Source organism: Acartia tonsa, chromosome 13, assembly GCF_053477335.1.
Source record: "Acartia tonsa isolate MP-2025a chromosome 13, ASM5347733v1, whole genome shotgun sequence".
NCBI classification, from domain to species: Eukaryota; Metazoa; Arthropoda; class Copepoda; order Calanoida; family Acartiidae; genus Acartia; species Acartia tonsa.
This window is the reverse complement of record NC_137272.1, coordinates 29,273,760-29,298,088: the sequence shown is the minus strand read 5'-3', so window position 1 is coordinate 29,298,088 and position 24,329 is coordinate 29,273,760. Positions and strand designations below refer to the sequence as shown.

At 34.1% G+C, this 24,329-nt stretch overlaps 2 protein-coding genes across 7 annotated transcripts; both read left to right on the top strand.

Annotated features, from left to right (window-relative positions):
- The first annotated feature begins 362 nt into the window (after positions 1 to 362).
- Positions 363 to 11,924, top strand: Echs1 (Enoyl-CoA hydratase, short chain 1). 2 transcript variants are annotated; one of them, XM_080145857.1, is made up of 13 exons: positions 363 to 952; positions 1,579 to 1,634; positions 2,200 to 2,240; positions 2,537 to 2,582; positions 2,823 to 2,884; positions 5,366 to 5,441; positions 6,183 to 6,248; positions 6,597 to 6,610; positions 6,837 to 6,918; positions 7,734 to 7,779; positions 10,016 to 10,101; positions 10,427 to 10,528; positions 10,879 to 11,924. In XM_080145857.1, the coding sequence occupies exons 1-13, from the start codon at positions 870 to 872 to the stop codon at positions 11,001 to 11,003; spliced, it is 885 nt and encodes a 294-aa protein (XP_080001983.1). In that variant the 5' UTR covers positions 363 to 869; the 3' UTR covers positions 11,004 to 11,924. The 2 variants fall into 2 exon arrangements, with proteins under 2 accessions (XP_080001983.1, XP_080001982.1); XM_080145856.1 differs by lacking the exon at positions 6,597 to 6,610 and having other exon boundaries at positions 6,823 to 6,918.
- On the top strand, positions 11,896 to 23,241 carry mfrn (mitochondrial iron transporter mitoferrin). Of its 5 annotated transcripts, XR_013873973.1 has the most exons (16): positions 11,896 to 11,979; positions 14,132 to 14,274; positions 14,704 to 14,805; positions 15,622 to 15,693; positions 15,876 to 15,984; positions 16,461 to 16,600; positions 17,215 to 17,282; positions 17,559 to 17,649; positions 18,010 to 18,085; positions 18,381 to 18,470; positions 19,102 to 19,225; positions 19,683 to 19,788; positions 20,198 to 20,274; positions 20,521 to 21,359; positions 21,496 to 22,344; positions 22,556 to 23,241. XR_013873973.1 is itself a non-coding variant. In XM_080145847.1 (14 exons), exons 1-13 carry the CDS (start codon positions 11,976 to 11,978, stop codon positions 20,261 to 20,263), a joined length of 1,191 nt encoding a protein of 396 aa, XP_080001973.1. In that variant the 5' UTR covers positions 11,896 to 11,975; the 3' UTR covers positions 20,264 to 20,274; positions 20,670 to 20,818. The 5 variants fall into 5 exon arrangements, 4 of the variants coding, with proteins under 4 accessions (XP_080001973.1, XP_080001977.1, XP_080001974.1 ...); XM_080145847.1 differs by lacking the exons at positions 21,496 to 22,344; positions 22,556 to 23,241 and having other exon boundaries at positions 20,670 to 20,818; XM_080145851.1 differs by lacking the exons at positions 11,896 to 11,979; positions 14,132 to 14,274; positions 14,704 to 14,805; positions 21,496 to 22,344; positions 22,556 to 23,241 and adding an exon at positions 14,933 to 14,987 and having other exon boundaries at positions 20,521 to 20,818.
- Positions 23,242 to 24,329: the final 1,088 nt, after the last annotated feature.

Genomic DNA, 24,329 nt, shown 5'->3' with positions numbered 1-24,329 from the left:
AAGTTTAAAAAAATATTATTTTGTTTTATCTTTATTTCCCCCTTATTTACAAAATGGCTAAATATACATAATATGGTCATAAGTTTTACTGTAAGTTAATCCCCCTGAATCCAATTTTTTCATGTGTTTTGGGGCAAAATATTACTTCTGATATGAATAATATATCCTAACATAAAATAACCAGTTTCTTTGCCTCAAGCTTCTCAACCATTTTTCACATCGAAATTGCGCAAAAAAATTTGGGAACACAAAAGAAAAAAATCTGGGAAAATTAATGCAGAGAAAAATTTGCCGCAAAGGGCAAAGTGTACACTTGTCTAATGTCAACCATCATCAGTCCCAAAACTTGTAACTTCAAAACAGACAATAATTTTATAATCACGTGTGGCGTAATAATTATTATTGTTGCCTTATTATGCGTATTGTTATTGCGTAATTATTAATGCTGTACCTGCTGCTGCTATGTCAGGCACCTTTGTGCCTGAATAGTAAAATTGATGTTTACTCAGTGATTGACAGTTTTTAGTTTTGTGATACTTTTACATTTCTCGAAACCTATAGCTACATCGAATTTTAGTATTATTTGTTTTTAGGTTTAACCAAAATTCTCTTTTATGTGATAAAGTATTTATATATTGTATAAAAGTTTAAAAAAGAAAATACGTTTTAAAGTTAATATTAGTAATTTAACTTACATTAATGATTATATATAGGTATAACCTGTTTTTAATATTTAAAGATTTTCTGTTGTTGCTAACCTGGTCTTGTTAAATGAGTGTGTGTAAGGTAGTCATTGTTATTGCTTTAGAACAGGCATTCAAACTTTAATATTTGTACAATCTAGCTTCATAAATTTTTCAGACATCAAAATGAGCTTAGCCAGGTCCAAGGTATTTGGACTGACTAGACAGTATATACATCAACAGGCCACAACTTCAGTTCTTATTTCAAGGTTTGTGTCGATCTCTCAGTTGTTAGACTATTATTGTTGATGTCTCATAGAAAAAAATGATCGTTGATTAGGTGCTTATATTGAAATATAAATAGGTTTTAGAATTCTGCACTAGTACCTAAAGTCCAAGAAAGCCATTTTCCAATCCCAATATGCCTTGACATAAATTCACTGAAATATTTTAAATTGACACATGACCGTTTGCCTACTTGATCTTTAGTTATTGCTTCCCTGTGGGTCTACATAAACTATTAGATTTACTTAATGTTATGCTTATAAGATATTGAATTATTGTCTTAGAAATCATCATTATGGATATCAAATCAGATCGATAATTTTTAATTGTCAAAATATCTTTATCACAACATGTCTTACATGAATGATGATTGTTATATAATTCAAATCATGCACTTGAATTAGCTATCTGCAATCGACAACCAAATGAATAAACGGACGGAGGGATTGTCGCTCTTAATGCAAAAAATCTTTGCTTCTCCTGAGGACAAGGGTTTGACAATATTCTTTATATGATAAAATTATAAGGACATACATGAATTAATATTAATGCCTAACTTTATAGTTCTGAAATTTCGTAATTATTAATAAATGTTTTCTTTACTGTTTAGAAATTTTTGTGCTGCTCCTCCATCATATCAATACATTAAAACAGAAAAGACAGGAATTAATAACTTTTCGTTATTATTTCAATAAAAAAAGGGATTTCCATAAAAACAATGTCTTTTTTTATAACTTGTTTTAATTTTTGCACATTTAAACTTGAACACACATAGATAGACCATGTAATTTTCAAAATATAATATTGATAATACCCAAACTTAATCGTCCCTAACTTTCTAAATATGAATTACTTATGTCATTTTAAACAAAAAACTTTTTAGTCTGACTGTCTGTCAATAATCAAGAACTTATAGTTTTACTTCATCTGCCAACAATTAAAAAAATAGTAATGCTTTGAATTCCTTTGCATTGTTTGGCCCTTAAGGCCTTTAAAACTATGGTCTGTTTGTCTTTTTATTTCAATTTAAAAAGACATCATACAGTAATGTTGTATATTTTATTATGTGTTTAACAATTTTTTAGTAGATGTTGAAACTAACCCATGATATCCTATTTAAAACTATACATTATACTTGACAGCTTACTTCATTGATTAAATATATTTTTTATTTTACTCTCTACCAAAAATATGATAAAAAGTAAATAATAAAGTTATGTTAAACCAGGAACTGATGGAAGAGTGGCTTTAATCCAACTAAACAGACCCAAGGCAAAAAATAGTTCCAATAATATTTTCTTTTGAAGTATAGATGATAATGAGGTTGGGGACATTTAAAATTTTGTAGATTATGAAGGTACCTAAAGATTAAAACATGTTTTCTCATTTTATAGCTTAAAAGTGCTAAGTGGTAGTGGTACTCATATGTAATCTTAATTGGCTGGTACAAACTAGAAGTGTTCAATCTTTTTCACCATTAATTTCATTCAACATAAGGGTTAATTTTGCATATAATGATTATAATCCAGGTTCCTGGTACATGTTAATTAAGAACTTTATTTTGAAAGGCTTTGAACGCTCTCTGTGATGGACTTATGACTGAATTAACACAAGGTAATTAGCGGAGCTACTTTGAATATTTTAGGGCCTGCTCTACCTATTCTAAGTTTAACCAAACAATTCTTCTCACCCTAGGAATCATGATTTTAAAAATCTAGTTAATACGTCATAATATGTGCAAAATAACTTAAAAGAATCAACATATTGAACATTTTCAAACGCTATCTTTACAATCACAAAACTACTAAATTCGTATCTTCCATTGCAATAAATAAGTTTTATTTTATTTTTCAGCTTTGACTGCCTTCAACAATGATAAAACCGTTGGCGCCATTGTCATTACTGGAAGCGAAAAGGTTAAGTTTTATTTTATTTAATACTAGCATCTAGTATTCGAATGGTCTGAAAAATAGCCTAATACCATCCCAAGATTTAAATTCAGAATATGAACTATGTGAAGATTATCTAAACTAGTGAACCCAATCGGTTCAGTAATTTTCAAGATCTGAACCTTCTACAAAAATTCCTTACTTTTATGTAATAAGATTGAATCTATAATTTTCTTTGATGATTTTCTTGAATGAAACATTAATTCTTAATAATTGCTAAGATAACAATTTTGAATATTATTTGCATTAAGCGAAGATAAAGATAAAAATCAAGTTTGTAACATAATTGCAAGAAAATGAAGAAGAAAAACTTATTGCAGGGACTTTTCATCTTTCTTTGTCCCTAGGTCTTATCTGAATTACTAAAAGAGGGAAGGTTGGACCACCTGAATGAATTTTAGTTTTAAAAAAGAAAATATAAACGTGGATTGGGGGGGGGGGGGGGTAAAATATTTCTAGGAATGATTTCTCTCTCCAAAAATAAGAAAGAAAAAACTTAAAGATACAAGCGGACATCCTGTTACTTTTAAAATAGCATTTCTAGAACACCTGCCATATATAGGCAAAGGACTATGTAATAATGATTAAACTTTGGTTAATGTGTTTTTGACATCCTCTGACAGAGATCTTATGTTTATCAACTACTAGAACTTAATATCAGTTTATCTTTTAATACTTGTGTAAATATATGAAAATATACTGTAATAATTCTTAGTATTTTTTCCCTGTTGTTTCAAGGATTAGGGGATCAGGGATGAGAATATTTAAATCTACAATCCTTTTTTCCTCCAGAAGTTTTTGCATCTAAACAAAGAATTTCACACAAACTCAGATATCTAAAGGGATAAAACAATGGCAGATAAATTGATGATGATACATAAAATTACCTACCTTTTTGTAGAGCACAATTAGGGGTTGAAATGTTTGGACATTCAACTTAATAAACCAACCAATCAGAATTCAATAAAAGGCCCCAAAGTTGTAAAGCTAACGTATAAGAAAACGTTATTACAAACTTTGAGGACCAGTGTGATAAATAGCGCCCAATGTCCTCTCCCTCCTTGCACAACTTAAGAATGAGAGTAAGATTGATTTACCGTCCATTGTCATATCCCTGGGATTAACAGAATTGCATTTATCCCAGTTCTTGAGAAAACAAGGTCATAGTGTAAAACAAGGATGATAACATTTATGAATGTGAATCTTAAATTAAAACGGTTAACATTTCCACAATTCAAAAACAATGATTTGATGTTTTTTTGGTAAAAGGGTAAAAGCTGAATAGCTGTCTTGCATTTACTGTCAAAGCTGTAAGAGAACGGATTTGTTTTATTATGTGTTTTTGTGCAAATTGAAAACCTCTCGGATAAATACTAGAGCAGCTTTCATTGCTATGCACAATACTTTTCGTTCAAAAAATAATTGCAACCCAATCAAGTTTTAAGTTCTTAAAATATATATTTTTTACTATACTCGTATTAGTCATGTGTTCAGTATGATCCCGTGAACGGCTGTAAAGTTAAATTGAAGTGTTTACTACACTTTCATCCCCAATGATGATTTTTTAGATTAATATTGGCTTAAAAGTTTAACACTGCCAAATTTCCCTAAGTTTGTAAGGTGACAAACATGAAAGTGTCAAAGTCAAATTGTTGGCTTGAGAAAAAAGAAAGGAACAGACCAATTATTTATAATATCTGCCGCAGTAGACTGAAAGCAACCTTCTGTTCTGGCTCGACCTAAAAATGGACAGCCGTTAGATTGGACTGCACAGAGAGTGTGTTAAAGTTAATTAAGGTGCTACTAGTATTATATACAGTCCAATGTTTCTTCTCTAAGTCTATCCCAAGGTTGAGAATGACTAGTGTCCTACTTTCAATTTGATTTAAAATGTACAATTTAGTGTATAAATTATGATTATTTCTGTGTTTTTATCAATTTTACGCAAATTCTACATAATAAATGATAACAAAAAACAAGCATGATTATATTCCCAAAAGTATTGTAAAAATAACTTGCCTTTTATCGTTCTTAATAGTTGAAGTTTAAATCTGATTTTGATTAGGCACTTGAAATGCTATTTTTAAAGTAGTAAGGTTTGTTGGGTCTTACCTACCGATTGTGCTCTTTTTTTATTGAAGGTTTTAATACCTCTGGGGATGGTTTTAGGCTATTTTATATGTGAGTAAATGTAGGCTATTTTTACGCCCTCAATCCACCCAAATGCTAGTGATTTATAAAATAGCTATTCTTTTTGTGGAAGATAAGAAATTTTGTTCCTACGCCGTATATACTGTTTAAACTCGTAATCGTTAGATAAAAGTTATTTATCGCATCGGTTAAAAGACTGTTTTACGCGGATAGTAAAATTAAAATTAAAAGATTAATTCCAGATTTTTATTTGTTAAGCCGTTTGAGCGACCCTAAGTAACATTAGATGTATTTTAGGCGTTTGCAGCCGGAGCCGATATCAAAGAAATGCAAAATAAAACCATGGCGGAGAATTATACAACTGGATTTCTAGGTAGGTAGCCATAGCGGACGTATGGACGTGCGGATATATCTTTTTTTTATTAGAGAGAGGAGACACTTTAATGTTTATTTCACATGTCCCCAAAGTTTAAAAATAACGTTTTTTATTTCGTTGGCCTAACAACTTTGGGGAATTTTATTGAGTTTTAATTAGGTAGTTTGTTCATTAAGTTAGGTGTCCAAAATTTCCAACCATCAACTTTTGTGTATCATCATTTTAGATGTACATCAATTAATCGGCCATATCTTATTTTTTAGATCCCTGCTATATTTAGACAAAATTTGGTACCCCAACAATAATATTTTTATTTTCCTAGGGAAGGTTACGCCTCCCTTCTTGCTCCAATTTCTCTATAATAAGCTCAGAGCCATAACGAGCTTTGTTTATCGGCAAAATTGTGAAGCCATTGGTCTGGTCAAGATATTATTATCATTTATACTATAAGCAACGCCCCTAGTGGCCTCCAGGGGGCCTTAGAAGGAAGGGTCACCTTCTACTTTTAATTTTGATAGGAAAAAGTATTGGTTGGTAATTTTTTTCAAACTCTATTTGGGGGTTGGTGGCACCCGCCCTAAAAATAGTTATAAACTTGCCCGGGACTTATGAGAAGCAACACTGTAAAGGAGAATGATAACGGTTTAGCGGTTAGCGAGATTCTTTGGTACACACAGAAGACGTCCTGTTACTATTTTTTATACGGATGACAACACACTTAAATCTTGATTATTTTAGAATACTGGGAGAATGTTTCTAAGATGAGAAAACCTGTGATCGCTGCTGTGAACGGTTATGCTCTTGGTAAGAATATATATAGTAGCGAAGCTACTCTTTAAATCACTTTGTCTGTCCGTCTAAAACCCTATGGGTGTGATATGATTTTCTCGGCTGCTATTCAAGATAGAAGGCTGATTTTTTGTGAAGATTCCCTATACAAATAATAATCCAGTACATAATTTTCTTTGACCGCCAGTCTGTCATTTATGGTACAAGAAATATAGATATTTAACACACAAAAAAATGAAAGCATCAACAAATTCAACATATCCATCTAAGGGATAGTTTTGAGGTAGTTAATATGTGTGATTTTATCTATCTATTTATCTGCCTGTCTGTCCATCTGTCTGTCTATATTATCTATCTATCTAGGAGGTGGTTGTGAGGTAGCTATGATGTGTGGTATTATCTATCTGTGTGTCTATCTATCTCAATGTTTCTATCTAATTATCTGTCTATATTATCTATCTATCTAGTGATATTATTTATGCTGGTGAAAAGGCCAAGTTTGGTCAACCTGAAATAACTATCTGTCTATCTATTTGTCTATCTATTTATATATCTATCTGTCTATCTATTTATCTATCTATCCATCAAGGTGGAGGGTGTGAGGTAGCTATGATGTGTGATATTGTTTATGCTGGTGAGAAGGCCAAGTTTGGTCAACCTGAAATCACCATTGGTACAATCCCAGGTAGTTATTTCAACACCTTTTACTTAACCTCAGCGATTCGGCTTGTTTTCGAGGAAGGATCTAGGTATGGTATTACCCCCCCCCCCCCCCCCCCCCCCCCGACAGCGAACTATGAACTCTGGCCGCAGCGCTCGGCTCCCTAGCCTGCCTAGCCGCAGCGCTCGGCCCCCTTGCCTGCCTAGCCGCAGCGCTCGGCCCCCTTGCCTGCCTAGCCGCAGCGCTCGGCTCCCTAGCCTAAAACCTAACCTAACCTAAAATAGTTGTTCGTCGGTAGTCGGGGGGGGGGGGGGGTACAAAATTGAAAAAAATTGATAAAAAATTTTCTAAGAGGATAACGCCGAAAATGTTATTATAAAACTTTGGGGACTAGTGTAATAAACAGCCCATTGCCCCGTCTCTCTGTTTTAAAGTGGCTGGAATAAATATAGGATGTTTGGATCCCAAGTCCCTAAAATGGACCCACAGGAACTCAGTGAAAGAACATTCCAAATATATTATTAATGGGATAAAAAAAAATTTCTGAGGAAAAAGATAACTCTAAAGTAGTTATATCGTAATAAAGTTCCTCGCTCGTATTATTGGAAAAGTCTCAAGTTACTCAATAAATATGAGTAAATATCTCAGTCTGTCAGAAATTACTTTTAAAGTTGGACAATTATTGTGTCTGAAAAACCATCTAGGGTAATAAACCTGTTGTAGGTGGAGTTTGTGTATATGCATGTCCTCCACTAAGATCAAGTAAAAACCTTCAGGCTGAAAACTTTGGTGTATCATTTTTCTCCTTAAGGCTCTTCAAATCTATTTTTTGTATTTAGGTGGTGGTGGCACCCAGAGACTTACCAGAGCTATCGGAAAATCCAGGTATTTGCAATATATAGAGTTTGCTTCGCTCCTCCATATTTTATATTGTATGCACATCTTACAATTTTTGTAATTAGTAATGGTAGTATCCTAGCTTGAAAAATATCCTTATATAAAAGTTACAGGATAACTGTTTGTGTGTGTGTGTCTGTCTGTCTGTCTGTCTGTCTGTATCAAAAGATATTGCTAACCGCTGGACCGATATGGTTTCTCTTGTACAACGTAGCTAATGATCCTGGGAAGGTTTATGGGGAGGGAAGGTTCAACCTCGCAGGAGAATTCGCCCCTATTAAAAAAAATACCTTACCACCAAAAAAGTGTTAATTTAATAAAAGTAAAATTGAAAGTTAGGGAAAGAATCGTTCCTGTAGTCTTAGTGATATTTATCAGCATACAAAAATTTGACCTATTTTTTTTTTACAAAATTGCTATTTGTATTTATTCATGGAAATTTGAAACTGTATGTGTATGTATATAATATTACACCTAAATAATATATAATCGTCCATTATCTTATCACTACCCTGCTGCATGCAAAATTTATAAAAAATACTTATTTAAATAAGTATTTTTATTATAATAAAACAAGTTCTCTTTTGTTCGTTTAATTTTATTTATTTATACAGATGTTATGATTATGACAAATATAAAGTGACGTAACAAAAATACAAAAAAAATCTAACAATTTTAAACATATATCCCAGAGAAATTTCATTTCCGCAAAATAGACTAAAACATGCCCAATTCACTTGTTCCTAAGAATTTTGATTAGACCCCTTGGATCAAACTTCATTACCTCACACTAAAAAAAGATTACCTACACATTAGAAAATTAAAGTTTAATAAATCCTCTTATTATTATATTTTGAAATTGCGATTGTTATATCCTATTATTAATAGTGGTAAGGTTTTTTGTTCGAAGCTAAAGATCTCGAGAAAAAAACTGGTCTGAATTTATTGTACTTTCAAAGAAGGTTTATAAACGTCTTGCGGTGGATTTAGGCTATTTTTTCGAGGCATGGGGCGAAGGAACTAGATCTTTTATACATTAATATAGACTAAAACACTTGAATATATGAGATGAAACAATATTATTATTTATTTATCTTTTATTTTGGTAAAAAAAAACAGTTGTGTTCTGTGATTTGTTTTAGTAAAGTGTTACTTAGATTGTACATTAATAAAAATATTATTTCATTAGCAATAAAGCTACAATTTAACTTTGTTTACCTATGTAAGAAATGTGAAATAACCAATTCTCTGATGGACAGTATACGCGTGGTATATCTTTTAACGAAATCTTGGTAGTGGAGTGTATGATTCTGCGGCCAAACGTTATACAGACCCAACCCTTTGATTGAACGACCTTTGTCTTAAAATCATTACCTATTTAGCAGTGCATAGTAGTTAGTTGCGCCTATTTTGGCCCACAGCATTTCCACCATTAATTCGCGTACCTTACCTCCAGTAGTAGATAGAAGATAAGGTACGCGACATTAATAGTGTTAATGCTGTGGCCCAAAACAATCTAAGATTAGCCAAAGGATTCTCACTTCTAGTCTCCGTGTGCATCCGAGTCCTAACTTCAGAGAATCATGGCTACAACAACAACAACAACAGTAGTAGATAGAATCATGTTAAAAGTCTTTGCTCGTGTGATTCACTCCGTTGCTAATAAAGATAGACAACAGCTGAAATATTTCTGTTTAATCCTCCAACCGCTCAACATTTCAAAATTTTGTCCTTCCATAATGCTAAAATGGAAATTCTTGTTTTTGGTAAATGTATCATAATCAGTGTGTACAAAGTTTGAAAATAATATGAGAATTTTAACATCCTTTAAAGTACTTTCAAAGCTGTCTCTTCCGCCTTCAAGGTGGATTTACGTGGATTTACTGCCACGCCCTAATAAAAGGAAAAAATTTATTTTGCAAACGCAACAACTTTTTAACTAATCACAGGAATGTATCTTCTGCAAGGGATCCCCTTTTAAAGGATGGTGGAAAAAATTAAATAAATACCTATGTAGCAGGGGGGAAAAAAACTCGAAAAATGTTTGTGAAGTGCAAAAAATGAATGAAATAAAGAGTACTAAAAATATATTTCCTTTTTTAACCCCTCTTTAGGGTAAAACCTGGGGTGGGGTGAGGGTTAATGAATATTTTGCAGCTGGGGAAAAAAGAATCTTGTGCAGAATATACATTATACACCCTTGACTAACCATTTTTTACCTTAGGGCCATGGAAATGAACTTGACCGGAACCCCTATTTCTGCCCAGGAGGCCTCTGACTGGGGCCTGGTTGCCAGAATCTTCCCTCCAGGTACAAATATTAAACCTTATTTTCCAATATTGAAAAAAAAAATTATGAAAGAGTTAGGTAGTCTGTTTCTAGGATAATTCTTTTAGTAGTTACCCTCCCCTCCCCCCTTTAACAATTACAAATTAGCCCTAGTCTTACCCAAAACCTTTTTAAGTTGTGGACTCTCAGTCTAGCCGTTTACGATATCTTATTGGACACACGTACATTGAAATTGGTTTACAAAATCTGTTTCTTTTTAGCATCTAGATGATATTTATAGAGACTTTGTCAAAGCAATTTCTAACCCATCTCTATTTGATTACTAATCTATTTATCTTTTATTAAGAGTCTTTAGTTGAAGAAGCCATCAAAAAGGCTGACAAAATTGCTTCCCACTCCAAAATCATTGTTCAGCTGTGCAAAGAAGCAACTAACGCTTCCCAGGAATGATTTATCAAAATAATATTTTTATTTAAAAATCCGTAAATTGATATAGAAAATCTTTGAATTTTTAAAATACAATTATTTATAGTTACCTATCCATCGTATTATACCTAAACAGTTTTTCGCTGATAGTAAATTAAATAAATATAAAACTAATTCTTATTTTGTTAGCCCCGAACGGCTGAGGTAAGGCTTAGAACCGGTCCAATCAAGTGAATCAAGTGGATATTAATCGGTTTGCAGACTCTTAAATCTGTTTGAATGACGACCTCACGTAAAATAACCAAGTTTTATTATAGCTGCGCAAATATTTTTAAGATGTCTAAATGATAAAACATAAAAAAAATCAGGAATTGCCACTGCAAGAGGGTTTGAGACTTGAGAAAAGGCTCTTCCACGCCACCTTTGCCACCAATGACCGCAAGGAGGGCATGACCGCTTTCGTAGAGAAGAGAAAGCCCGCCTGGACTGATAGCTAAAATGGTCATGCCCGAGATGATTAAATAAAACTCATATTGTGCCTCCATATTGCTAAGAGATAGGACAACGGATAATGAATTAATCTACCTCCCCCAATTTTTGTGCCATTTGGGGCTATTCAATGTTTTTTGGGGGATAAAAGGGACTTGGATTGATCACCATTGTTCTATCTCTGTCTGTTTATCTATTTTTTTAGTTTGTTCAATTTTATGGCCATTCTGTTGCTAGTCTTATATTCAAAATAGGGATGACAATCCGGAATCCGAATGTTTCGGATTAATCCGTTAAACAAGAAGCTCCTAAAAGGATCTCGGATTGTTATCCCTGATTTAATCAATGTTATTATGTGATATTTGTAATGTAGAATCCTGTTTTAAAATCATCAACAGCATTTTAATATGAGAAAAATGAATTTTTAATTCAAAAGAATTCGGTGGTGCTATTTTTATTGTGAGAATGATTTTGTATTAAAAAATGAACATTTGAAATACTCATTATTTCAATTAATACCTATTTAATTTTAATCATTAAATAATAAATATATTTAGGTATTTTCTGGGATTGCGGGACATCGGGCTTTTAATTACACTGGTACCCAAATTTTTAAAACAACGTTATCACAATCTTACTTATTGGCTCAAAAACTTTGGGTACTTTTATTGAAATTTGATTGGTTGGTTCAAACTTGTACTGTCCAAATTTTTCACCTAATAATTTTAATTTACAGAAGGGGTGATTTTGTTTATTATCAAAAATAACTATTTTGACACTTAGTTTGGAACCAACCCATCAAAATTCAGTAAAAGTCAACAATAAGAAACCGTTAATATAAAACTTTGGGTACCACTGTAATTTACAGTCCATTGTCTCCTCCCTCCCTGACCTAACCTAAACATATGTGCAACTATTTTCAGACAGAAGTGAATATAAATCTAAAGACCTGTGTCTGTCTACTCAACTGAACACAAGGAATGGGTATAATCAACACAGATTAAATGTTATTTAAACAAGAAAGGGGGGGGGGGAAATGTGGTGACTCGTCACACGACATACCAGCAATTTTATTTTGGATGCTACTCCCTTAGTTTTAGAGATAATTGGATGAAATCTTTTGGGCTGGGTCACCAATTACCCCAACTAGTGGTATCTTTAAAAAAAAACGGCGGCGGGACCGCCGCTCCCGCCGTCCGCCGCCGTTTTCCGCCGCCACCAAAAAAAATTTTTTTATTGCATTTCTCGCCGAATTAGGCAATTTGGAATCATTTGAGACCATGTTATTTTTTTCAAAAATTTTCCCCTTACAAGCAACCCTGCGGGGGGACTTAGTCATTTTTTTCAAATTCTCGTTTATGAAGGTATATCTTAAATACAGTATGCTATTCCTTTAGTTTTAGAGATAATTGGATGAAATCTTTTTGATTGTGTCACTAATTACCCCAAGTTTTGGTATCTTTAAAAAAAAAACAGCGGCGGGACCGCCGCTCCCGCCGGCCGCCGCCGTTTTCCGCCGCCACCATAAAAAAAATTTTTATTGCATTTCTCGCCGAATTAGGCAATTTGGAATCATTTGAGACCATGTTATTTTTTTCAAAAATTTTTCCCCTTACAAGCAACCCTGCGGGGGGACTTAGTCATTTTTTTTCAAATTCTCGTTTATGAAGGTATATCTTAAATACAGTATGCTATTCCTTTAGTTTTAGAGATAATTGGATGAAATCTTTTTGATTGTGTCACTAATTACCCCAAGTTTTGGTATCTTTAAAAAAAAAACGGCAGCAGCACCGCCGCTCCCGCCGTCCGCCGCCGTTTTCCGCCGCCACGAATTTTTTTTTTTTTATTGCATTTCTCGCTGAATTAGGCAATTTTGAATCATATGAGACCATGTTATTTTTTCAAATTTTTTGGGGGCGGTGGCGGAAAACGACGGCGGCGGATGGCGGGAGCAAGGTTGCTTGTAAGGGGAAATTTTTGAAAAAAATAACTTGGTCTCATATAATTCCAAATTGCCTAATTCGGCGAGAAATGCAATAAAATTTTTTTTTTGGTGGCGGCGGAAAACGGCGGCGGACGGCGGGAGCGGCGGTCCCGCCGCCATTTTTTATTTAAATATTTACAAAAAAAATTTTTACTGACCTACCTAAAAAGATTTTGTTTCAATATCTTTAAAAGCACAGGAGTAGCACTGAATGTACCTTGATAAACGAGAATTTGAAAAAAATGACTAAGTCCCCCCGCAGGGGTGCTTGTAAGGGAAAAATTTTTTGAAAAAAATAACATGGTCTCAAATGATTCCAAATTGCCTAATTCGGCGAGAAATGCAATAAAAAATTTTTTATGGTTGCGGCGGAAAACGGCGGCGGCCGGCGGGAGCGGCGGTCCCGCCGCCGTTTTTTTTAAAAGATACCAATAGTTGGGGTAATTAGTGACCCAGCCCAAAAGATTTCATCCAATTATCTCTAAAACTAAGGGAGTAGCATACTGTATATAAGATATACCTTCATAAACGAGAATTTGAAAAAAATGACTAAGTCCCCCCGCAGGGTTGCTTGTAAGGGGAAAAATTTTTGAAAAAAATAACATGGTCTCAAATGATTCCAAATTGCCTAATTCGGCGAGAAATGCAATAAAAAAATTTTTTTTGGTGGCGGCGGAAAATGGCGGCGGACGGCGGGAGCGGCGGTCCCGCCGCCGTTTTTTTTTAAAGATACCACTAGTTGGGGTAATTAGTGACCCAGCCCAAAAGATTTCATCCAATTATCTCTAAAACTAAGGGAGTAGCATCCAAAATAAAATTGCTGGTATGTCGTGTGACGAGTCACCACATTTCCCCCCCCCCCTTTTCCATCGCTTCTCGGGGGGGGGGGGGAGGGGGGCGACCACCCTCGTTATATAGTTTGGCTTACAAATTAAGATATTCCTTTATTGGAGCCACTTTTTAGGAGGTTTTTATTACCCTCTCATAATATAGTACAAATTCTTCCCTGGACCTATGAGAATCTTCACTGTGAAGGAAAGCCATATCGGTTTATAGGCTAGTGGGATCCTTTTCTACTCACAGACAGACATCATGTTACTTTATAGTTCAGGATTTAGTTTTTATTACACACTATTATCCCCACCCCCTTAGGATCTGAAAGCCTCTCCGACAGTACGATGGAGGACAATGAGTACGAGAGGTTGGAGGGTGTTGGAGTCGTGGGCTCCATGACGGCTGGCGCTTTGGCCGGCACAGCCGAACATCTTGTCATGTATCCTATAGACAGTGTTAAGGTAAACAGATAGATAGATTGACATTATAGATTAAGACAAACTTATTATTTTATAATAAAGTTAACCTTTTATTTGCTCTGGACACTTGTGATTTTTTGGATTTTAATATTAAGCGCATGTCCCAACTCTACCAAAAAAATGTCAGGAGAAAATATAGGTAAATTTTTTTAGAAAAGAAAGTTTGTCTCAAATGATTCAAAATTGTCTAATATAGCGAAAAATCGCGGGAAAAAATCGGTGGGATCGGCGGTTCGGCCGCTGTTTTTTCACAAATCTACGTGATTCCCCATTAACCAAATTTTAGAGTTCTACTCCTATTTTAAAGTCTTAAAACACATACCTTTAAGGAACTCTGCGTAAGCTACCGCCCCTTTTATTTTTTGTTACAGAATAGCCATAAGTTTGAGATATTAATGAACTTATTTTTAGACCCGAATGCAGGCATTGATGTGTGAGAAGAAGGTGGCCCGTGGTATCATTAACAATGTAGCCATCATGGTTAGGGAGGAGGGAGCACTTAGACCCCTGCGGGTGAGTTTTATTCTAATGGTTAGGTAGCTGTGGTATCATTTACAATGTAGCCATCATGGTTAGGGAGGAGGGAGCACTTAGACCCCTGCGGGTGAGTTTTATTCTATTGGTTAGGTAGCTGTGGTATCATTAACAATGTAGCCATCATGGTTAGGGAAGAGGGAGCACTTAGACCCCTGCGGGTGAGTTTTATTCTAATGGTTAGGTAGCTGTGGTATCATTTACAATGTAGCCATCATGGTTAGGGAGGAGGGAGCACTTAGACCCCTGCGGGTGAGTTTTATTCTTGTGGTAAGGTAGCTGTGGTATCATTAACAATGTAGCTATCATGTTTAGGGAGGAGGGAGCACTGAGACCCCTGCGGGTGAGTTTTATTCTTATGGTTAGGTAGAAGGGCTTTGAGACCCTATACGTGTTACTTTTATCTTTATGTTTATTTAAGTACCTCTCTGATATTTGGAAATTGTCATTCTAGAATTTCCATCTATCTAGGGTGCCACAATTGTTACAGCAGGAGCTGGCCTGGCCTATGCACTTTATTTCTCTTGTTATGACAAGTATCTATCTATCTAGGGTGCCACAGTTGTTATAGCAGGAGCTGGTCCGGCCCATGCACTTTATTTCTCTTGTTATGACAAGTATCTATCTATCTAGGGTGCCACAGTTGTTATAGCAGGAGCTGGCCCGGCACATGTACTTTATTTCTCTTGTTATGACAAGTATCTATCTATCTAGGGTGCCACAGTTGTTATAGCAGGAGCTGGCCCGGCCCATGCACTTTATTTCTCATGTTATGACAAGTATCTATCTATCTAGGGTGCCACAGTTGTTATAGCAGGAGCTGGCCCAGCCCATGCACTTTATTTCACCTGTTATGAACAAGTTAAGGTAAGATTTTTGGAATTTTTTCCGAATTTTTTTTATTAAAAACTATTAATATTATTGAAAGATTATTTACCAAAGCTACTCTAAATGGAAATTTGAAAGAAAAAATCTTAAATTGATTGACTTTTTATTTTTTATTTTAGGAATGCAGTTCTTAAAATACTCTATGACATTTTATCTTTCAGAATATGTTCTCAAATAAAAAGTTGAATAAGTTGCCAGACTGGGTTGGCCACGGTACTGCAGGCGCGGTGGCAACACTTTTCCATGACGCCATTATGACACCAGCTGAAGGTAAGCCCGAATTTTAATGGGACACCTGCCATATAATACTTACATAAACTTGGAATAGTGTATAATAGAGAGATCTCATGAGAAAGTTAAGCAATGATGATAAACAAAATTAACACTTCTGTATATTGAAATTACCATTTAAATATGTTCGTTAAGTGTGTCCTTAAAATTAGATCCTACGTGAAAGAAGTATAGTACACCATTAAAAGCTGTGATGTTTCAAGCATCTACGCAGTCTATCTATGTCCCTATCTTTATATACACAACTATCTAAAACTCATTATTTATCTATTTTTTAAAGAATGAAACAGCTGTTTCTTGGGTCACAAAATATAAAACAGCTGATTCTGACGTCACCAATTATAAAACAGCTGATTCTGACGTCACCAATTATAAAACAGCTGTTTCTTACGTCACAAATATTAAAACAGCTGATTCTGACGTCACAAATAATAAAACTGCTGTATCTATTTCAGCTGTAAAGCAGCGGATGCAGATGTGTTGTTCCAAGCATCTGCGCTGGTCAGCCTGTGCAAAATCCATGCTGAAGGAGGAGGGAGGCCGGGCATTCTTCAGATCATATACAACACAGCTCAGCATGAATATTCCTTTCCAGGCAAGTTCTACCTTAGTAATAGTCATTCTTGAATATTTAAATGATTTTTGTGTTGCTTCTTAAGAATAAGATAGGTTTCTCATTTTAGTGATATTTTTTCGAAACTTAGAGGATTGTATATTTTTTCAGTAGGTAGGGGAAATTTGATTTTCTTTGCTGCTATGTAAGAAAAATGGCTGAAATTGTTTAAATCTTTTGACTACTTTTGTCTTACCTTAGTGATATTATTGGATTTCTAAAAAAGAAAATGTTTTTTTACTCGGCTAGTGTTAAAGACAGATAGATGAGTTTTGATAAGATTCCTATGACACTGTCAGTACATTTATTCAGCTTTTCTTGACATTATATTTCCTTTTACTAGTGGCTGGAACTCTAGCAACATTTAGGGGCTTTGTTTTTGAAGTAGTAAGAATAAGGCAGAAAAGTAGCTTAAACCATCTTAAGACTAATTTTAAAAAATGGCCTAAATATCCCGGCACCTATGTAAAGCTTCCCTAAAAGGCATAACTCAATTTGTGCAGTAGTTATTAAAAACTTAAGCGTCAAGCAAAAAAAACTTATTCTTTTACATATTATTATGACTCGTCAATAAATGATGTTGTTTTATTTTTTAGGTTGTTGTATTTATGACATATGAAAAATGTAAGAAAATTTTAAATCCAAGTGACACACACGATCCAAAGTAAGTATGAGTTCATTAAGATCTATGTTACAGTTAGGGAGGGAGCGGACATTGAAATATAAATTACACCAAGTTTTATAATCACGTTTTCTTACTCGTTGTCTTTGGAGTCTTTAATTGAAGTTTGATTAATTGGTTCATTTAGTTCAGTGTCCAAAATGTATGATCTTTGGGGATGTACATTAATTTATCGCCCATTGTCTTATCCCTCTAGATTCCTGGGTATACTTCGAAGCAATCTAATGGAGAAATGCTAACATATATGTTTATTTTTAGATCTCATTTGATATCCGGCGCCATTGCAGGAGCTGCGGCCGCAGCGCTCACAAATCCACTGGATGTTTGTAAAACACTTTTGAATACACAAGTAAGTTGGATATATCTAAGCGCTCACAAATTCTTATAGTTAATGGGTCACAGTATTGGAAATAGGATACGTAGATATTGTATAAAATTCTCGCCTACCCTGATAAAAGGTTACTTCTAGCTGGATAAAATAACAATACCCCCATCCATCCTCTATACTCCAACCCCTCCCCTACTAATGGAGGAACGTACTGAATAATAAATCAGGACAATAGTAGCAACCTTAATTGACGGCAAAATTAACCCTTTCATTATATCCAAATATTATAATTAATTTTCATAGCGCTTATTGATACTCATAGACTGAAATACATTATTTTTTTTTGGACGGCTAGCCGTTTACGAGATCTTTTTGTTCTAGGAACCTCAACTTTTGCGGGAGCTTAACAAGCCTAAGATTGTGGGTATGATGGCAGCTATGCGCACAGTTCATCAGGAAATTATATGCATTACATTACAAGCACTAGACAGACGGACCAATAAGGTTTTACCGGCTCTCAACATTCCATTTTTAAAAAATTGGAACGGTATTTTTTTATATGGTCGATTTTTCTGAGGTGGGAGGAGTATCTCAAAATAGTTCAGAACCTACCCTGGGCCTATAAAAAGGTTATTTGTAAAGGACAACCATATCGGTCCAGTGGTTAGCGAGATCTTGCAACACAAACAGACAACATACTTTTACTTTTCTTTAAGAATTCCAAATATAACGCATATTATAAAATGAACAGGTTGCTGGTATGCAAGGTTTCTTTAGGGGCGTGAGGGCCAGAATTCTTTTCCAGGCACCTTCCACTGCCATCTGCTGGTGTACATATGAAGGTAGGTTGCAGTGTCAGCCCATGACTTACAAAAAATTTAAAACACTTAAATATGCACCAATTGGGTGAGGTGATTGCAAAAGTAAAAATATCGAATTAGTGTGTAGAGTAGTTCCGCCACTTCTATATTTCTTTTCTATTAATGGATAAGACAATGGAAGATAATAAAATTACCCCTTTTGTAAATTATAAATTTTGGTTGATAAGTTTAGATACTAGGTACTACTTTGATAAAAAATATCGTTTTTAATACAAAGTAGCTTGATGTCTGTCTGTTCGTCTGAAGCTTAAAATCTCGGTAACCGCTGAACCAAATTACTTTTCAGGGAATATACCTATTGGTCCTGTGGTGGTTTTAAGCTTTTTTCTTGGGGGATTGGACACCCCCCCCCCCCCCAATTAAAAATTGATTAAAAGATTGAAAAGAAAGCGTTATGGATAACCCATGAAATTATGGTTCGCAGCAGCAAAATATGTTTTTTTTTAAATTACCTCTTGGGGCAAAGCCCCTATAGGCTAGGAGCGAAGCCGCTAGTACGTCTATAAACCAATAAATAAGATAACCTGTGGATACCAGTGTAATTTACAGTCCAATGTCCCATCCCTCCCTGATAACATTATTTTGTTTCTAGGATTCAAACATTTGTTAACCCTGGAGAAGACGCTGGAGTCCAAGTACGAGACATTGCGCGAGATTAAGGGGGTGGGTCCACTGGCTACCTCCCTCCCAGAGGATCATGGACATCATTCTTCTAGGGATGCAATGGATACTTGAATAATCTAGTAACTTTGTGGCGTGCACAGGAATTAAACCATATTGGTACAGGAACTATTATTTTATGCAAGATTTTAAATAGACAGGGCAATTTTATCACTTTTCAACCTAAGATAATAACCAACCAATTCTTACGGACGTAACACCCTAATTTCAGAAAAGCTGCGCTGATAAATTGGCTGGATCTAAAGGGTAAGACATTGGCCGATTAATTGATGTATTTCCCAATGATGATAAACAATTGGGTAGATTACAATTAGTGGTTGAAATGTCTGGACACAAAACTTACTGAACCAACCAATCAAAATTCACAAAAAGACCCCAAAGTTGTTAAGTCGATGAATAAAAAAGCGTTATTACAAAACTTTGGAGACTAGTGTAATATACAGCCCAATGTTCCCTCCCTCCCTGAAGATTATTTAAGTATCCTTACTACAGAGGTGGAGTTGGGGGCGACAGTAGTAGTAGTAGCAAGGGGGAGACTGGAGGCCCCCGCCTTTGGGAAACCATCACAGATAGACCCAGACCTTTGAAGGCATTGGAGGTCAGTATCAAACATATTTTACTATTGTTGGAAGGTCCTCTTAACATACATCATACATGAAAGGTACACTTTTGTCATTTTTAAATGTTAAAGTGTTTGCCTGAAGTTAGCTTTATATAGTAAATAGGTAGACCAATTAAGTAGTGCTTTTCATGGAAGCTTTATAATTGTAAAGTTAAGTTATTGTGCAGGTAAGGAGGTAGGAAGCGCTAGGTCTATGTCTTATTTTATATTATTTTAGCAAGGTATAGTAAGTCATGAAATTATCATATCTATTGGACAATTTTTTAATGAACATATCTTATGTAGGTATGCAGTCAAGTTTCAAACGACCCTTTACAGTATTTATATTTAATTTCTATCTTTCTTGATACCTACCTATATATATCTATCTATCTTTCTATGTTAGGTATGGAGTGAAGATTCTAGCCCTCCCCTAAAGTATGCAGATGGATCTATCTCAAGAACTAAATGATTTACAACCAGGTATACATATAATCTCTCCTTCATGGACGGACGGACGGACAGACCAAGATAAAGATTAGATTCTATTAATTTTAGACATCTAGCCAAAGTATATTTAAGTAGCTATCCTTATTCTATGCATCTATCTATCTTTTTTAGCAACCGAGATGATTTATTTACACAAAGGAAATCCAAACTCCACCATAGGGTAATGGAATTTCGGACATCTATCTATAATAACAGCCAAGAAAATAAATTTTGTTTCAGGTGAAACAAGTAGTTTTATCTTGGTTGTGAAGAATTGTAGACACTGAGAGACTGTGAGCACAATGAATCTTTTCTTGATTGTTTGATTGATTGATTGATGGCTAATTAATCAATCAATCAATTAATCTTTTCTTCAATATTTACATCAGATAGTCATCCTACAACATAAATACAGGTTCCTATGGATTATGATTCTGCAGTATCACAGTACATACCAGCCTAGTTATGTGCTGTGATTCTTCTGTGACATTACTCCTCAAGGAACCATAAGCCAAGTTAATCTAATGCTAATTTAAAGGGAGACTGGATTTATGTATTTTTTTCTTGATCTAAGATTCTAGTTCACTTAGAAACAATCTAGAAAGATAATACATACATGATCTGCTTTGCATATTTAAAAAAATTACACTTTTGGAAATAAAATTTTAATGGGGCTTTTGAAGACCTTTAAACTTTTTCTAGGAAGTTTCTTTATAATCCAGTTACTTTGATTATGAGATGCCATCATAAACCCAGTCTCCCTTTGTCAACAATCAACAGTAAAAAATCACATGCACATTCCTCCCAAACATAACAAAAACATTGGATAATTTAATTGTAATGTTCAATCAGCCAAAACATGTTGTTTTCCCCAAATATACATAAAGTAAAAATAATCACATTAAGTAATATAAAATGAAGTTATCAAAATGTTTGTAAAAATTTTCTACTGCAGATTATTTTGATACAAAATATCAAAAAAAATTATTAAGATCTTTTTTTTTAAAGTGTTAATAACTATTATAAGCTTGATGCATCCTCTCTTCTTGGGTCCTCCAACATACATTTTTGTTGAAAAGGTCAATTAATGTCCAAATTAAACATGAATTATTAAAAAAAATTTAATAGGTACATAACACTACATTCAAAGGATAAGTTTAATTTAATTACAATTGTAATTTGAACTAAATTATTAATAAAAGCCATTTTTTTGAGGCCCGACAAGATATTGAAAACCATGTAACCTCAATCTGTACATAAATAGATTCAAGTGTCCTTAGTGGTTAAGACTTTTATAATTATTGTTTTTGGGAGAATTTTCATTTTTTTTCTTAACACCTGGGCTAAAAAAAATTTATGATTTTTTTTTGCAGCAATCACTATTTTTTATGAATCTATAAATTTTGATTCTTATGTTGATTTATTAGTTTTTTGGCAGAAATTGTTGGCTTTTGATGTTAGTAGTTTGTATAATGTAGGTATGCCCCTTTGATTGGAGGCATATTATTAACACACCTGGCTTCAATAGATTATAGGTTTTCAAATAGGGTATATCACAACTTAACTTTTGTAAAAATTAGGAAATTTAAGGTGATTCTCATGAAAAACAGCCATTAATCTTCATTTTGGATGTATTACTGTAAAAACTTTTTATCAGAAATTTCAATTTTGTTTTATCTCTTGATTTAAATTTATCAAACAAGGATTTGTACATTTTTTCTTCCTTTTTCAAGATTTTTATCTGTTTTCATACTTAAAATGTAAGTTTTTGTGTTGGGGTTCCCTTAAATTGTCCAGAGTACAAGATTTAGAATTATTAAGTAGGGTTGCTAAAACAAATTAGGGAAAAACCTATATGTTATTGAAGGTAGGTGTGTTGTGGGCTCAATGTGTAATTATCATTACTATAGTCATATAGAAGGTTGTAATACAGAGATATTAAATCTTGCTGTAAAATGTACAAGAAAGAAAAATTACATGTTAAAGTTTTTATTTTAAAAAATACTGTAAATTATGATCCTATAAACAAATTCTATGAAAATTAAGATGTTATCATCCTGGAAGGTGGAATAGTTATATATCGCATCGTATTATAGACAGCTTTCCGCGTATTGTAAAATGAAAAATTAAAAGATCACTTTCAGTTTATTTGGATATGAGGGGCCGAAGGCCCGAGCCACATAAATTAGAATTGAATTTACGATTTATATATTTTAATATTCATGGTAGATTAGTTATGATACTATACGATATATGACTTTCCAATATGGCTCAGAACTGGTTCTAATCCAGCGGATAAAAATCGGTTTCTAAGATGTAACTGGAATAAAATATTAAGGCTTTCCAATAAAACCTATAACAATTTTGATGTAAGGTAGAATTTTGTTTTACATTATAATCATTTTATATCAATTTATTGATGATTAATTTGATGTACATAATCTGAATGATTATATTTAGCACCTAGAATTTAAGTAATATTTGTAATAATAACCTTCATATTATATGTATGGATACTGGAATTTACACACAAAAAAAACAGGGGAGATGTTTCGTCTGAAGTAAAACTTTTTTGCCCCTATTTTCTGTTTTTATTTTTGACTGGCAGAAAAGTTGGAGAGAATTAAGTTTTTCTTCAGATAAAACAATCCCCCTCTGCGAAGAACATTCACTCTGATGAAAAAAAATCAGGAAACCTAAAAAAAAGATTTTGCATCAGAATTTGTTGGCGGATTTTTTTCTTAAATAAATTGTTATTTTTGGATCTGATGCAAAATCTTTTTTTATTCCTGACCGTAAGATGAAGAAAGACATTTCTAGATATTGTTATGATTGTTATGTTGTTATGCCAGTGTGCAAAAATATTTTAGTCATGTACAATTAATGTCCTTGTCATGTGGGCCTAACCATGACACTAGACACAGCAGGTTAGGTGTGGCCAGTTGTTTTGGTCATGTTGTTGTCAAAAATTGAAGATTTTTCAGCCAAAAAAGCTAAAAAAAGATATCAAATGCTATCAACAAAATGATTTTCTTTTAAAATGCATATGAAGTCCGTTAGTTTTTTTTATGTTTGATCGTGTAATTGACCATAACTTTGTCAAAAATGCTTAAAAAATTTTTATTTCATATTTTTCCTTGAAATATAAAGTTTAGTTGGCTAAAAAATTCTTAGTTAAACTGGTGAATTTTTTCTGTTCTAGTGTCATAGTTAGTACCACATAAAAGAACAAAAGTGACACTTTTGGAGCTCTTAAGGAACATTTTTGTCTATTTTAATCATATTTTCTTACGAAAGTATAAAATATAAATATATATACAGGGTGGGGCAAATAAGACCGGACAAATTCTAACTTCTAAACAAATGATCATAAAATCGTCCATTTTAAGGATTTTATTGAATTTTAAAAACTGTCAAGCAAAATAGGTATATAACTATTAGATTATTCAATAAAATCGCCGCCAGCCTCAATCACCGCCTTCAACCGCCCCCTGAACCGCCCGCAGGCCCTGGTCACCATGTCCCTGTCCAAGCTGGCGAATTTCTCCTTGATGGTGGCAATGAGGGAGGTCTTTGTTGTATAGGCACGTCTATTGGTGCATGCTTCAAAGTAGCCCCAGGCCCAAAAGTCCATTGAATTAAGATCGGGCTGCTAGGAGGCCCCATTTTCTTAGGAACGTGAGTAATTGCAGGATCCAAATTCACCCAACTTTAACGCTAACCTTTGACACGGAGGCTCTTATTTGGACCACAGTAGAGCTGGAACGACGTTCTATACCTTTTTGGAAATGGCATGAAGATTCAGCTACGGTTGTCAGCGCAATCCATAGTCTAAAATGAGTTTTTAAGTTCCATATGGGTCTCTAACGTCGAGAACCGAGAAATTTTCATGATTTCACACAACTTTTAACATCTCAAAATCTGCCACGTTTCACTTTGCCGGAGTACTACAGCCAAGCCACTTTATATAGAGAGCTCTAGTATCCCCAGCAAGTTGCATAACTCTACCTCATCTACAGATGTGCTGAGATCCGATTTAGTGGACCCTA

Excerpts from the sequence above, each read along its gene's own strand:
- Echs1 (XM_080145856.1), top strand. The coding sequence starts at position 870 with ATGAGCTTAGCCAGGTCCAAGGTATTTGGACTGACTAGACAGTATATA. Across the intron at positions 2,583-2,822 it reads TATGACTGAATTAACACAAG|CTTTGACTGCCTTCAACAAT; the intron begins GTAATTAGCGGA and ends TTTATTTTTCAG. Across the intron at positions 6,919-7,733 it reads CACCATTGGTACAATCCCAG|GTGGTGGTGGCACCCAGAGA; the intron begins GTAGTTATTTCA and ends TTTTGTATTTAG.
- mfrn (XM_080145847.1), top strand. Across the intron at positions 14,275-14,703 it reads ATCCTATAGACAGTGTTAAG|ACCCGAATGCAGGCATTGAT; the intron begins GTAAACAGATAG and ends ACTTATTTTTAG. Across the intron at positions 19,226-19,682 it reads CATGGACATCATTCTTCTAG|AGGTGGAGTTGGGGGCGACA; the intron begins GGATGCAATGGA and ends TCCTTACTACAG.